This window comes from Sprattus sprattus (genome assembly GCF_963457725.1).
Source record: "Sprattus sprattus genome assembly, chromosome: 7".
NCBI classification, from domain to species: domain Eukaryota; kingdom Metazoa; phylum Chordata; class Actinopteri; order Clupeiformes; family Clupeidae; genus Sprattus; species Sprattus sprattus.
The window spans coordinates 4,300,691-4,317,023 of NC_137926.1; the positions used below are offsets into that span (position 1 = coordinate 4,300,691).

The 16,333-nt window shown below is 40.2% G+C and overlaps 1 protein-coding gene across 1 annotated transcript; it reads left to right on the forward strand.

Moving 5' to 3' along the window:
- Positions 1–1,041: 1,041 nt before the first annotated feature.
- On the forward strand, positions 1,042–11,403 carry pstpip2 (proline-serine-threonine phosphatase interacting protein 2; the record flags this gene model as incomplete). Its single annotated transcript, XM_080842715.1, has 15 exons — positions 1,042–1,074; positions 2,210–2,310; positions 4,822–4,896; positions 6,311–6,345; positions 6,458–6,564; positions 6,852–6,914; positions 7,541–7,639; positions 8,422–8,467; positions 8,592–8,671; positions 9,042–9,140; positions 9,882–9,978; positions 10,338–10,410; positions 10,924–10,958; positions 11,088–11,159; positions 11,317–11,403. The coding sequence occupies 14 exons, from the start codon at positions 1,042–1,044 to the stop codon at positions 11,141–11,143; spliced, it is 999 nt and encodes a 332-aa protein (XP_080698841.1). The 3' UTR covers positions 11,144–11,159; positions 11,317–11,403.
- Positions 11,404–16,333: the final 4,930 nt, after the last annotated feature.

The following is a 16,333-nucleotide window of genomic DNA, read 5'->3' on the forward strand; positions in this document are numbered from 1 at the left end:
CCACTATATGACTAATGAAGTCAGTGTAAGACTTCAGCAGCACCATGATTTACAGGGTCAGGACATGGGTTGTGTCTCTGAACGAGGGACCTTGGGCGGGGTGTCCACTTCTCACCTTATTACTATGATATATGATACATCAGAGGGACAGTTACAAAGAAGAAGTAGGCTACTATCTGTTTATTCAGGCATTGTTGACACACACTTAAACAAAGTTTGCGTACTTCACGTCACTGACGAGCAACTTTCATAGGTCGTGTCCTAAAGGCCAAAGCTCTGTAGAGGGTGGGGGGATTGATGGGAGTGATCTGAAATGACAAATATAGTAACACATTTGTATTCACTGTAAAATATTTTATGAACACAAACAATTCCCAATATGCCAGTACAAGGCCTGAAATTCCTCTCTCCTGGAAAGTGCTATTTCCAGACAAGCAATACTGACTTCTGTTTACACTGGCTTGCTGTTTGCTGGTATGCAACAGCCTATGCCAAATACTTTAAGGCTGGACAGGAAAGCAATTTCAAACAAAATAACACTAATAAATCAGAACTGAGACGTCATCATCATACAGAATGTGTTGGGCCCCAAACTTGAAGTCCTCTTTAATATTTAATAGGCTAACTAATTTTATTTTTTTTTGTTTTAAGTTTGCTTACATGTAAAATTAAATATGTAAAAGAGTACTGACATTAGGCTACACTCAGCAAAGCCCTTAAAAACACATTCAGTGTGTGTCTTTCAGGAGTTGGATCAAATTGATTATGTGTGCCATTTGTAAATGTACAGGCATCAACACACACACACACACACACACACACACACACACACACACACACACACACACACACACACACACACACACACACACACACACACACACACACACATTTCCTGGAAGGTCTTTAGGACCCAGCAACCCACAGCATGTGATGAAGCCTTCATAAGAGAAACACAGCAGTGTGCGATTCATATGTCACCTCGTTGACCAAAGAGTGTTCTGCAATTGGGGCGCAAAGAATTAACAGTCGCCGTGTAGAATGAGAGAACTTCATTTCAAAGACAACTTTTGGGTAAGTCGCTCACCGTATGATAACCAGATGAGTTTCAGGCCAATTTAAATTTCAAACACCGTCACCACACCACTGTCACAGATGTTGTGTTTGGACTTTGCTCTTTACCACATCTGTCAGTGAAAAGTTGCGTCGTAATGTTACGATAGCCTAGTGTATCCTTAACGTTGATAACCTACATGTTGTAGTGTATTTCATAGTCATGAATTAGAAAAGGCGGCAGGGTCCACCCAAGTTCATATGAGGAAACATCGCCAATGTGAGTGTGCTCTGACAGTGGTAGCCTACCGCCACAACAGGAGACTAAAGTCCGCTATGTGTGCCTCCTCACTGTAGAACCGATACATTACATGTCCAGTGGTAGGCTACCTCAGACAGATTATTAAGCGTCTTTGGGTACTTAGAAAAGCCCTATATAAGTCTAAGGTATTATTATGATTAGCTATTACTATTATCCAACAAAGGGAAATCCTTCCTGCATTTAACGTTGTTTATTTTTATATTAGGCAAATTAATTGCCTGGGAAAGTGGTTTGGATAGTAGGCACTGGCATTTGACGTGTGGTGTGAGAATGAGGTGGCTATAAATTCTTCAAAAACAAATGTCTTGGTATTTTGCGCAATAATCTTATATTTGGCATCAAGGCGTTGATTGTGGTTTCAGAACAAGATTACACGTCTGAGACTAGACAATTACAGGGATTCTAAACGGTGGTGGAAGATCATTATTTCACACTGACATCCGTGCTTTTATCCGTAAGCCTCCTCTTGGCAGAAAGTAAACAATCTTTTAACATTAATAGTTTCTTATATTTGTATAACGATAGTGGTACTAATACCTTAAAACTTGCAAATACGCGATGGCGCCGAACTGGCGTACATTACTGTAGGTGCTAAATGTGCTTGCAACGTTTAAAATGACAACTTTCAAACTAGAGCTGTATATTCAAATGTGCATTATGCCACTGACCATGTAGTCTACCCTGCTAATGCACCTAGCAGCCCTAATGTTCTCATCAATTTAACATGAAGACTCAACGCTCTACGGATGTCAGTGGCCATCGATGTCTTCATAATGCAATAGGCGTTTTAGTGCAATCCACCTGACTGCTACATTTTTCTCATACATTCATCAGAACACTGACATCACCAGCACTGGTGGCTATGACAACATCATTCAGCATCTGAATGAAGGCAGGAGGACTTGCAAAGAGATTGAAGACTTCATGAAAGCAAGGTGTGTGTTTGTGTTTCTCCTGCACCCCCACCATCACACCCCCATTAGCCTGTGTTTTACTCTGTCTGAGTTCACAATGCCCACTCCTCCTCAGAATTGTGTGATTGTTATTTTTAGCTTTTTTTCTATCTAAGATTCGGGTCACACAAACCTGATGCACATATACTGGGTGGAGACAGGTTGCCTGGCCTTTGAATGGTAGTGTTTCCTGTTACATGGTGATATGAGTGTGAAGAATCTGCTGGGTGTCTGGTTTTATAAGGGGTTATATAGTCAGGTCTTAATCTGAGAAAAACTGATAAAAAGAAGTTCGAGATCACTGGGTGTGTCCTTTGGTATACTTTAAGTACTGAACTAAACCACTCCTAAGTTTACTTTAGTAATTGCTCGTTCCTTCAATTTCCTTTAAAAGCATTTCCTTGTGGCACTTTGTACCCTGGTTTTCAAACTTGTTTGAAATCATTAATCCAGAAAGAATACTATAATCAAGGTTATCAGGACAAACTAGAGGAAATGTACGATGTTCACTGTGTTTACTCATTGCGTATAGGTGAAAAGTCCGTGTTTATTTATTTTTTTGTAAGCTGTAGTTTGGACAGGAGTGCTTTTGTTGTTTCAAAAACCCTCTTGGTCTGTATGTCCTTTCACACAGCCTGAAAGTAATACATTAAAGTGATATAAATAGGGATTAGTGAAGTAATAAAATAATAAAAAATAAATTGCATGCATCAGTGAAATCATGCAGACAGATGAAACAATCAAGCAATATGTCGTATGAGTGAGAGTGGATTAGTCGGGATATCTTTACCAACCCCTTGAACATGATTGTCATCCTGCTTTTATATAGCAGTTCTCCCACCGACTTTGTTTTGAAGGCAGCAGATTGTGTTTTCTTTTGTGTAATTTGATGTGGTCTATTCATTCTTCACCCCCACAAATAGTCAGTCCCCCCAGGATTTCGCAGGCCTTTTTTGTGATAGTTGCAGGCTAAAATTACTGATTTCGCGGGGGCTTTTCCCAAAAAGTTGCGGGATCAAGTGAAAGTTGCGATAAAAAGTGGCTTATTTCAAAAATAGTTCCAACCTGAATTTTTTGGATCAAGTGTTGCCAAGCAACGAGTAGGCCTACTGCCTCTCTACAGCCAAGATGAGTCAGAAAGGCTATTTTTTGCACATTCATTTGTACCACCTGTCTTCATATCATATTACTAGTTCATTTGTACTTTTCCCCAAATCCGTTTGCTCCATTAACTCAGTCAAAACTGTCAAATGTACCGTTATAAAATCGCTTCCTGCCATTCTGCTCTCACTTTGAATGAAAGGAAAGTTGACGTTGTACGTCGTAAAGAATAGCAAATGCGGAGTGATGAGTGTACCAGGGGTGAAGAGTCCGAGTGGCGTTGTTCCAGGATATCACCACCCATGGAATGCCGCCTGTCCAAACAGAAATTCATAAATTGTTTGACCCGACCTAACCGGTGTATTCTTTTGTACTTGTTGTTGTACAGATTATTTTGCATTATATGAAAGTCTAATCTGACAATTTTTTGTTTGCGTTTCCGTTTTATGATAGCATTTTTTTATATTCAAATTTAGAACGAGATGCAAATGATGGTATTTGCCTTTCTGTACTTCCTTGAGTTGACCTGCAAACTTGAATCTCTTCGGTACAGAGTGTCACAATTTCCTTGCACTACAAGGCTACTCTAAAGGAACAACCTCATGATATTAAAAAAAAAAGTCTATTCTATAAATGTACATTTCCACTGTGCTTTGTGCAAGCTGCTACTAAGCAGAGCTCTAAGGGCTAGCTTCAGTGAATGCTACCAAAGCAAAGGCTGGGATACCAGTGTGCACATCTAGAGCTTGATGTGTCAGTAGATGGATCACACTGAATTCACATAACCTTTATGGGAGGTCAGAGAGTACTCTGTTGAGTAATTCAGAGAAGCTGTATAGGGCCCTTATGTAGGTCTACTCAATAATTATCAAAGATTCAAAAAAAATTGCAAAGCCAGATTAGCCCATTATGCATACTTAACATATACCTTAGTACCTATAATTACCTTTCCAAATCACTCAGAATAAAGATTTAGATTGAGAAAGAATTTAAGTGACTGATAACTGGCATTTGATTTGCAAGAAGAGTAATTATTGCCAATGATGCATGTCTGCTTGGCTTTCCTGCGGTTTGTGAACTGTGCTAAGTATGCATCACCAAACTTGGGTACTGTCATTGGGTACGGTGAAGCATCATTTGTGAAAACTGGGTGAACTCTTGCCAGATTCTCTGGCCACTCTGTATAAAGGGTCATAGCGTGGTTAGGACACTCATTACCAATAGAGTCAGATGAGTATTGAGGCTTGACATTTAGCTGAATAGAACGTATCAAGGTGGGGATTTAATAGAGAATGTATAAAGGTGAGGATTATCAAAACACAACAAACACATTTGTTTATCACAACACAAATAACATTTCAATAAATTAAATTAAATTGTATTCATTTCTAGAGCTTCAATTGAGGAGAAATATGCAAAGGAGCTTCTCAGTTTATCGAAGAAAGTATGTGGACATAATGAAATGAAGTAAGTACTACAAGCCACTATCAAAGCAATGATCCGCTGTCGAATCTATGATATGTTTTGCCTGCAGAAAGTGAACTTTGGTCAGGATGTCCAATTACATCTCGTCTCCATAAATAAGGGAGGACGTTTTGTGGTGTCACCTTCTGAGGGCCTACCCATGCCACTGACCATTTCTCATTGTCCCTCATAACAGTAAATATAGTTCATACAACTGCCATGAGTTGAATACTGCAGTAAGTTGGAAAAAATGTCCCCTTAATTGTGTATTTTTTATATCCAGATTACTCTGGGAGAAAGATTGAGCTGTGATAGTGTGCCATGCAAATAATTCTCATAACATTGATAAGTTGGGAACACAACTGTGACTGATAACCTGCAGTAATGCACTGGGCGAGTTTCACTATTTGATGTCGGGCTCTATCAAGTTCCTTTTGGTATTGGCCCAAGACACATGTACCATATGAAACTTGCTGAGCTTTTAAATACTGCTTGATTGGAAAATACTGAATTGGCAAAATGGCTGTGTAATTCTTTCATACAAAACATTTGAATAGAGCTTTTTTTTATAGACTAAATTTAACATGTATGTAGATGCACAATTATGCATTACTTTATGCAAAAGTAGGCATTACTTTATGCAAAATTATGCAATATCAACTTAATTATTAAGCCATTGAGAGTACATTCATGCCAACGGAATGACTATAATTGCTCCCCTTACATTAGCTGCGTAGGATGGCTTACAACCTTTTAACAAAGAGGCTTATCAGGCGTATGACTTAGACGATCAGTTTTGATATTATGTTACCCAAAGTAAGTAAATCATTGAGAAGCAGGGTAATCTGTGACCTCGGTGAAGTCGTACTGTAAATAAGAACTGCACACCAGAAGGGCACTTAGAGGGCACAGACCTCCACTCAGGCCAAGTGCCCTATATCACAATGGCAATGAAAGTGAAAAATCATTTGTTTCCGCCTCGTGATACAGAGCCACTGCAACATTGAATGGGTTCTTCATTGTTCCCTTCTAAACCTTTCCACCAAGTTTCATGAAAATCGAGCTGGTAGTTTTTCTGTAACCCTACAGACAAACAAACAAATAAACAGATAAACAGACAAACAAACAAACAAATAAACAGACAAACAAACACACAGATAAACAGACAAACAAACAAACCGGACCTGAAAACACCACCTCCTTGGCGGATTTAATAAGGAACATTATTATTTTGTTGAATGGGGGAAGACACCATGCTAGAATTGTGCTTTTTTTATTTGAAGAAGCGTGTTGGCAAAGATTAAGCGCTAAGGGATAATAATATAGTTGTGATAAAGAGTGCATTGATATGTAGTTATCTGTATGTATTTAGCCATTTTGATACAGTTCTGATGTGTTTTTTTTTTTGTCTTTGCAGCACTTTAAAGCGATCCCTAGACGTCTTTAAGCTACGTAAGTAACATAGCTTCTCTGTATTCTTATCATTCTGTTCACTTTCAGATACTTCAGAAAAGCCTTTTTTTTAAACCAACTCAATATGGGGTCAATAACCTGTCTTTTATAGAAACCGAAAATGTGGGTCTGTCCCACCTTCAGCTGGCTAACACAATACGAGAGGAAGCAAAAAAGATGGAGGATTTCAGAGAGAAACAGAAAGAAACCAGAAAAAAGGTACTAGATCCAGAGCGAAACTGCAACAGCAGCTTAGACACGGATGACCTGTACTGCAGCAAGTTTAGCTGCCAAATTGTTATCTTGCTTGCAGATATAAACAGCCTTCCACAAATTACTATATAAACTACAAAACTACAAACTACTTATGGCTAAATCATTGCTTTCTTTTTGCTAATAATCAGGCATTTTGTTTTGAAAAACTGTTTTGAAGTTGTTCAGTTATGTTCTTTTAATATAGTGAATATTGCAGTACAGTTGAGCACTGTGTGTTGTGTTTTCTGAAGACAGAACATCAAATGGATGCCCTACATAAGCAAAAGGCTGCGCAATACAAGAAAACCATAGAGGTAAGATACTGAACTATCATAACCCTATAGTAATGGTAGCCAACCTAATCCTTTTATGGTAATAGAAGTGCTGTTTTGTAGCAGTTTAAAAGAGGAAGTAAGGATTTTAACCTCTTTAAAACCAATAGGAAGTAAGCGATGAAGGAGATAATGGCGCTAATGAACATCTGTAGCATTGTAGCTTTTGTGTTAGTCAGTTTATATGAACAGAAGTTCAGGAAATGAAACCGCTCTGCCTAGCACAGGCCTACTTCTGCTCTACACGCTGTGTTTGTGTGCTCGGCTGTTTCCATGGAGCTGCTCGTAATACAGAAGATGTTTCATCCCACAGACTGTCATACACGTGATGATGTGAATTCACTTATGACATCAGTAAAGACATTAAGCAGTTTGAGAGACTGCAAAACCATTTAAGAGGACATGCACAAGCCAGAGCCAGACCAATAAGAAAAAAAATAACATAACTTAGACACTTCCATCCACATTGTTGTTTCGTTGGCATTGAATTCCTTCAGCTGGTGCTGACAGAACAACACAGAAATGCTAATATGTGCTTAAATAATGTGATTACTTTCTTGTTTTTTTTTTCCGTCACCACTCCTTGCCTCCCGACCTCAAATGAGCAGTTCAAGAAGACGTATGAGCAAAAGTGCCGAGACAAGGAGGAGGCAGAGCAGAACATGAATAGAAACGCCACCACTAGCAGTGCTAAACAGCAGGAGAAGGTACTAGCCACACTCACACCAAGCAGTGTTAAACAGCAGGAGAAGGTACTAGCCACACTCACACCAAGCAGTGTTAAACAGCAGGAGAAGGTACTAGCCACACTCACACCAAGCAGTGTTAAACAGCAGGAGAAGGTACTAGCCACACTCACACCAAGCAGTGTTAAACAACAGGAGAAGGTACTAGCCACACTCACACCAAGTAGTGTTAAACAGCAGGAGAAGGTACTAGCCACACTCACACCAAGCAGTGTTAAACAGCAGGAGAAGGTACTAGCCACACTCACACCAAGTAGTGTTAAACAGCAGGAGAAGGTACTAGCCACACTCACACCAAGCAGTGTTAAACAGCAGGAGAAGGTACTAGCCACACTCACACCAAGCAGTGTTAAACAGCAGGAGAAAGTACTAGCCACACTCACACCAAGCAGTGTTAAACAGCAGGAGAAGGTACTAGCCACACTCACACCAAGCTGCACCCACAACATCAGTCATAGAAAAGATTGCCATCTGTCAGTTTACAAGAGGCTTTGAGGAAGGCAGTATGTACTTTTCTTGCCACAGTTCTAGGTAATATTCACACGTGTTTCTTTTCTCCATCACACTTGCAGTATGCAGTTGCGGTTTCAAACAAGTTGTCCAGATATGTTTCATTATACTTTTAAATGCTTGTCATTGTACTTTAAAGACTTTTCAGTAGGTCTCATAATTATTAATGTGTCATCATTTTTTAATATTAGTTTATATGTTTTTGTATAAGTTTATATTTGTCCTCATTTCAGCTGTATTCAAAAACACAGCAAGCCAAGAATTCAGCTGAAGAAGCAGGTAGGAGCTTACCAGTTGTTGCATTGAACCTTGAACAGGTGCATTTTGTAAACAGTTACGTGTCGTCCTTTGTGTTAACAACATACTGTAAATAAAATATTGTTGTCTTTCTTGTGAATCACAGATAACATGTACAATAGCAACGTGTGCTTGCTGGGGAAGATCAGGGAAGACTGGCAGAAGGAGTATGTCAAAGCATGTGAGGTGAGAGATTTAAAATTGAAATTGAAATAAAATAAATTCTTGCACTTTTTCAGTGTTGCATACAGAGTCGATGTGAATTTTTTTTTTTTTACACGTTGCTATTGTTTTTGAACACTGAAAAACTGACGCAGTCTCTTACATCAGTAGGGAGGGTATTCCAGTAATTAGAGAGAAACTGTGAAATTTTAATAAGTTATACTTTGTTGTTGAATGAGAGTGGTGATAGCGGATAGGTTTCCGGTTTGCATCCCTCCATGCCAGATGTGCTCTAACGTTAACTAACTTCACTTTGTACCACGTCAGCCGAATTTGAAGAAAAAAATTAAAACATTGGCATGTGCAATTTTAACTCATAGCTTTGAACCCTCAGTTCTTTGAGAACCAGGAAGTGGAGAGGATCAGCACTGTCAGGAACACCGTGTGGACTCATCTCAATCAGCTCTCACAACAGTGTGTCACTAGTGACGAGGTTTGTCTTCGCCGTTGTCCATTCGTTTGGAGGGTTTCTTCATTTTCTACTCTACTCTACTCTCATATACTCTAGTACAGCGACCAGGCGTGGAGTTGGCGAGTCCGTGGACATAAGTGGACATACTATAAGATATAAGGACATACTTTAAGATATAAAGGACATACTTTAAGATATAAAGGACATACTAGAAGATATAAGGACATACAATAAGATATAAAGACAAACTATAAGATATAAGGACATACTTTAAAATATAAGGACATACTAGAAGATATAAGGAACTGAGACAAAATGTGGTCTCAAAGGCTACATCACATGAACAAATGTTGAACAGTTATATACAAACATACGCATACACTCACAGTCTCATACACACACACACACACACTCACACAAGCACATGCAGTTATATCACATCAGATGGTATACAATTTTCCATGTTATCACAAGGCCATTGGTGTAAACATACAGTTTCTGTTTTAAGCTTGAATCACTGTTCCGTAGAAAAACCACGCGGAGCACATGACCTGGCTCATAAGGAAAGCAAATGTGGACAGTTTATGTCAGAATTCTTGCAAACTACAGAGCCAGGCCAGAGAACTATCACAATGTAAACAAAGTGACAACCCATCCACCATGTTGTTTATCTTGGTCACATGTTACAACTAGTGGTAGAAATAGCTTAAAAATCATCTTTGAGTGACCGTTGACTGTTTCTGTGTGTTCTGTGGGGTTTAGTTGTATGAAGACGTGAGGAAGTCACTGGAACAATGTAACATTCTGGAGGACATTGCGCACTTCATCAACCTCAGGAGAACTGGAGACAAACCACCAGGTAAACCCGAGCTCTTAATGAATTTAACACCATAAGCTCATCCGTTACTGTAACCTTTCACGTTATGTACGTGTCGCTCATAACGCTATAAAGTTCTATGTGATTGAAAATGTCAAGAAACTTTTAAAAAGTCTTTAACCTTTAGGACAAAACATCAGGAGAGTTCCTTGAAATGATTTGTGTTACATTAGTATTTCTGCTTCTATAAAGGTTTCAGTAGCTATCTTTGTCCAGAGGTTTGTTACTCTTTGCACAAGAAATATTCCCCCGATGGTGCAACATGTGATTTTGAAAGGCATGTGGTTGTCAGCCTTGTTACCAGCACTGTGACCACAGCAGTGCTTCTGCTCTTGCTTTAGCCCCTGTACTATACGAGAACTTCTACAGCAACCAGAGACTCCCACCAGCACGGCAACCCCCTCCAATCAACAGGTAAAAGCGTGCGCGCAAGAGAGAGAGAGAGAGAGAGAGAGGGAGAGAGAGGGAGAGGGAGAGAGAGGGAGAGAGTGAGAGAGAGAGTGAGAGAGAGTGAGTGAGAGAGATAGAGAGAGAGGGGGAGAGAGAGAGAGAGGGAGAGAGAGGGAGGGGGAGAGAGAGAGAGGGAGAGAGAGAGAGAGAGAGAGAGAGTTAACGCACATCACTAGTAACCCCAACATCAAGTAATAGTGCACAGATCACTCCTAGTGGGTTTTAGAGATACACACATAAACATCTGCATTTGCACATCTGCCATAAATACTGCTGTTGTGGTTATGCCTGTTCCAACTCTTTGTACAGACCAGACCATTGTGACAACCACACAACCAGAAATACACCCTTCCCCAGTGGCACGCTGGCTAGCAAGCAAGCAAACACTAGCAAGAACAAGGAAGCAATGGGCTGTTATTTGTTCTTTCGTGTATAACCATGTGTCTTCTTTATTTGTTTATGTATCTGCTGGTGTAGGAGGGCGCCACCCATTCCAGACAGTACTGCGTCAGGTATGAGATCATTTTCTTAGATTAGGTGCTTTGCTTGTGCTTTGAATATGCGTCTCCGGCCATGGGGGTGAATGATGGATGACCTTTATGGCACTGATGATTAACTTTTACTCCCCCTTGTCATCCCAGGTGACGTTCTCTATTCAACCATAGCAGAACCAAACTACAGCACCATACGATACTGACCACCAAAGCCTACATGTACGTATGTGTATTTGTTGTATGCAGTTTTTCACAAAAAAATGACAAGAGAGCTTGCTGCCTCACACACATTCAGTGCTACTGTCACGTATCGTGAGACTTCCTCTATAACGGTCTCTTTTGTTCATTTTCTACTTTGATGTGTTTCTCTTTTCAGTTTGTTGATGACGCTTCGGCCCTGTACAGTTAGGGACAGCAGAAAACCCTCTGAGCTCTATCGCTTCCTCCTCTACCTGCTGAAGACTGTGGTTGCATTCATGTGGTGGCACGTTTGCTTTTGGCTTTTGATTGTGAAGTGCTGTGATTTTGTAAATATGGAATACATAATTTAGAACTTAATCTGAGATTAAATTATTTATTGACAGATTTTAATAAAAAAACACTTGTGTTGACTCCTCGTAATATTTTGTCATCTGGAAGAGGAAAGATAACATCGTGGAAGAAAAACAGATAAGTCAGCAGGAACTTGTACAGCTTCTGCAAAAGATAAAATTACTACCGCAAATTATGGATTAACCTACCACCTTCTATTGGTACTGTGGCCACAATGTATAAACTTGAAACCGCAAGATAATGACTATAAAAACAATCAGGTCCCCACTTCTCCTTTGCGTTATCGTGTGTGAAAGGACTTTATCTACTCAGTGAGTAAGGTGCAAAAAAGGAATCAAGGGCTGTTCTCATTTTGTGTGAAAGAAGAACTGATTTTTTTTTACCCTGAGGGTAGTGAGTAGTGAGAAGACATTAGATCTGTTAAAAAGAAGCTTTGTAACATAAAATCTCGTATTTATTATGTATGAGTCACTCTTGTAAGAAATAGTGTTACCGGATGTTTGATCTGTAGTTCTGATGAAGGCCATATTATACACACCATCTTTTCCTTTACACATAATAACACATGGGTAGCCATGCTTTATCGTTTCGATATATTTACAATAACCACCCTGTGGTGTGTCTCCACTCATGGTTCTGTAGGTATCCAGAGGAACCTGTAGCCGCCTGTAGGCGTGGGTGAGGTGAAGCTCTGTCCGTGAGGAAACACTCTGGTTCTGATGGTACAATGTTCTCTGATGGAGGTCTTAAAGCACATAACCTCTCTCCCTGACGGGTCACTGTCAGTCGTCGGAGTGGTTCTTACTATCTGAAGTCCAGAGAAAGTTCCGTAAACATTGATCGTGTCTGATTTTAGGCCCTTCGTCGGGTCTTCTTGGCTGACTACTGAATCTGCCTCAGGCTGCTGAAGGTCCCGCTCGATGTCCTCCAGATACTGCTGTAACTGAGCTTGGAGCATCTCGTCGTCGTCGTCGTCTTTCCTCCTTTTGGCGTCGCCGTGGTAACCCACTGTATCTTCTGTGATGCTGTTGTGCGCGCCGACTGATCCTGAGTCATCCTGGCAGGGCCATAAACATCTTTTCACTCCAGCGTATGGGCTTGCGGGCCCAGGATGGGGGCATCGGGCAGAGTCGGAGGGAAACCCATGAGGTGTTAGGTGTGTCTGTGTGAGCGCTGAGGAGAACTCTTCTGCATGCTGTGAGTTATACACTGCAGTACATTGCCACTGGAGTTCATCTAAGCCAGGTGATTGCAGCTCTGGTGGTGAACGACCCAAACCATATGATGACTGTGAGCAAGCACCAGCTTGTTTGGCTGCTCCTGCTGACGGTGAAATTGTCTGTAGCACACACACACACACACACACACACACAAGGAAACAAAAACATAACAACTATAATGAAACAGCATTTCATCTTGAGCAAACATAATTAGTGTCTTAGCTTTGTGGCACTGTGCATCATGACTCAATGTATTACACCATGTCTAGACTGCATGCATGAATCACATAGGATTTGTCGTATGACCACTTGTCTTCACACACACACACAAACACTCACACACACACACACACACTGTCACACACACACTCACACACACACACACATAAACACACACACACACACACTCTCTCACACACTCACACACACTCTCACACACACACACACTCTCACACACACACACACTCTCACACACACACACACACACACACTCACACACACACTCTCACACACACACACACACTCACACACACACACTCACACACACACACACACACTCACACACTTGTCTTACATCTAGTAGAAGAGCCAGACGCTCAGCCTGCTTGGCCAGCTCCTTCAGTTGTGAATTCCTCTCCCTTAGTGCAGATATCTCGTCCTGTTTTCTCTGCAAAGTTGTGTGTAACTGTGGAAGACAAAAAAGTTTTACTCAGTGACACATAGTACATAGAAGGTTTTATTCAATGAGAGTAATTCACTGAGTAGCTGCCAGGAAAGATGTAACAATAGCCTAAGACACTGTCCTTGAATTATGAACACGTCTACTTATAATCCATCCGTATTTGGTTATCTAAAGCACTCGAAATTGTGGAGTAGATAACTACTGTATAGCCATGTATCATGTTTCTCCATTCCAACTATTCCACTAAGACTGTCAGTTCAATAACAGCTTGCCAGAAAAAAGGATGCCTTCTCCTGCAAATACTAATATTCAATTTTGTGCTTTCTTGCCTTATTTGTATTGCACACAAACATTAAAAAACAATGTTTAAACAACAGTGAAGTCAGTGATTCCCAAAGCGTTTAGGGCAAAAAAAACAGAACCAGATCCCTAAACAACCAACTACTGGTCAAATTAAGTATAGCATAGTAACCTGTAACTAATGGTTACTCATTTGGTAATGATGCTGAAGACGTGCCCACGAGGGGAAATATTCTGAGTAACACACCAGTTATCATGTCCTTTTCAACAAGAAACCATATGGTATACTGACAACAGTTACTAATAACACGAGGGTAAAGACAGTTAGACAAATTAGGGTAACTGACTAGGGAGTACAGAGAAATGGAAGAATTTCTAAATCTCACATTGTCACATTGTATGGATGGATGTATATTCCGCTGCTGGATGTATATTACCTCTCTGTTCAGTTGCAGGGTATCGTTAAAATCGGTTTGCTGTACAGCAACATCCAGGCTGAATACGTCTGCCGCTTCCATTGAGAGCCGTGGCATCCATTTGGTTTGTTCTGAACAATAAATACAATGACCAGGTCATAATGCATTACATAGAGAAATAACGTGAATCGGAATTGTCTCAGGGTACGGGCCTATTTATGGGTTATGAACTTACACATTTTACTACTGAAAGTTGGACTGTAGGCAACTTAGTTGAGGAAAAGACTAGACTACAACGGCACATTCTGGTGTTTCTCGAATGATAATGTATAGCCTACTCTCTGATATACGCACGTAATTGCCTGAGAATCTAGGAATATATATATATGATATGTTAGCCTTAAAAGAAACTTACCTGTGATGAATTCAAGAAGGGCATCGTTCTCGCAGGAATCAGCGATGGTGTCGTTGTCTCGCTTTACGAAAAAATAAAAAGCCATAAGCAATTAATTCAACAAGCATGAACATGAAACTAAGCAAGCATGAAGGTGAAATTGCCTGTTTTACCTGAAAATGGGCTTCATGCGAAGGCATGCGTGTGTAGAGGCAAGCCTGCATTGCGATCTGTGCCATTCAGCTGTGCAGCGGAAAGATGCTGGCAGTTGGAGGGCGTGAGTGCGCGGGGTCACGACTTGGCAGTTGTTGTCAGGTGTAAGTTTGGCGTCGCATGCCTTGACTCCCCGCGCGCATAGTAGCGCCTGTGGATTTCTCGCGGACCTTTTAAGCGCCATTTCACTACCATTGTAAACACAAACTTTCCTTTGTCTTTAGGTAACAACTTGTCTTCTCAGCCCGCTTTAAAGAAAACTTGCTCAATTTAAACCGTCACAATATCTGACAAGACTTTAATAGTTATGGCCTTATAATTTATTTTTTTTAAATCACTTTTTAAGTTTCTTTGGAAAAATGTAGTGTACCATAACAAGGCAATGCCCTTACCTTTCATTATTATACTGCTCTCCCAACATTGTGTGTGTGTGACTGAATGTAAGGAGGCTTAACTTACCTTTCATACAGGTGTAAACAATTAGTTGAGTTTCTTCTGTTACAAACTAATTCAATAGTGTTAATTTAAAATAGGTAAGCTACCCATCAAATTTTACATGTAGGCGACTTCCTGCTCAGAGGTGGCAATGAACTTTAACTAACAGAGGAAATGAACTGCAGGGTTGTTTGTGTGTGTGTGTGTGTGTGTGTGTGTGTGTGTGTAGGCCACCCACACTCGCATCTCAATCAGCATGTTTGTTATCTTCAGGTCAGCAGTGTTTATGGTGAAAACTGTTTGAGGGCACAATAGGTCATTTGAGGTCAAACGCTTTGCTGTGAGTTGTTAGCTTTCTCCTTCAGGAAATACAGTTGGAAATGTAAACTATCCCTCACACTTAAGAGTACACAGTGACATAGAGATTGTGTTAAAAGTAAAGACAGCGGAAAGATACAGGAGATTGATGGGCTGCCTCCATGAAAGCTTGCACTGAGCCTTTGTCTAATACTGAATGGATACTAAGTATATTCTTGGCATACTGTCAAAGTCTGTAATAGTTGCCACTTTTATAATAATAACAAGTCAGATTTTAATATTTAAAATTGTATGTAGATTTTTTTTCTGATATGACTTATAGGTGTAAGTGTTCCAAGTGATTCACTCATTACATTCTCTAAGAGACCCATGACATACACACATTTATAAACATTCCGTTTTCCAACCCCTTTCCTTTTTTAACCGCAAGTTTTTCTTCTTATCTTGTTCCTAATAGGAAGAGTGGGATGTGATGTTTTAACCATGGAGCTAGCCTGTAGCGTAGTGAACAGTGGACTCGAGTCTAAATTTCTCTCGAGATTAATAAAGTATCAATCTATCTATCTATCTATCTATCTATCTATAATAATTCATATTTATATAGCGCTTTTCTAACACTCAAAGACGCTTATCTATCTTTCTATCTATCTATCTAGTCTCCTTTGAAGAACAGAAGACTTCTGTAGCCATTGTATTTGATTGACTAAAAGGTTTGGTCATCGATCACTCACATCAAGCGACGAACTTCAGAGAACCACATAAATCAGCACAGATTTGGACCAATCATGTCCAAGTTCTTTTGGCACGTGTGGTGAGAGCTGTAAATAAACTGAATGAGTATTGTGGTCATTTGCGGTTCAAAT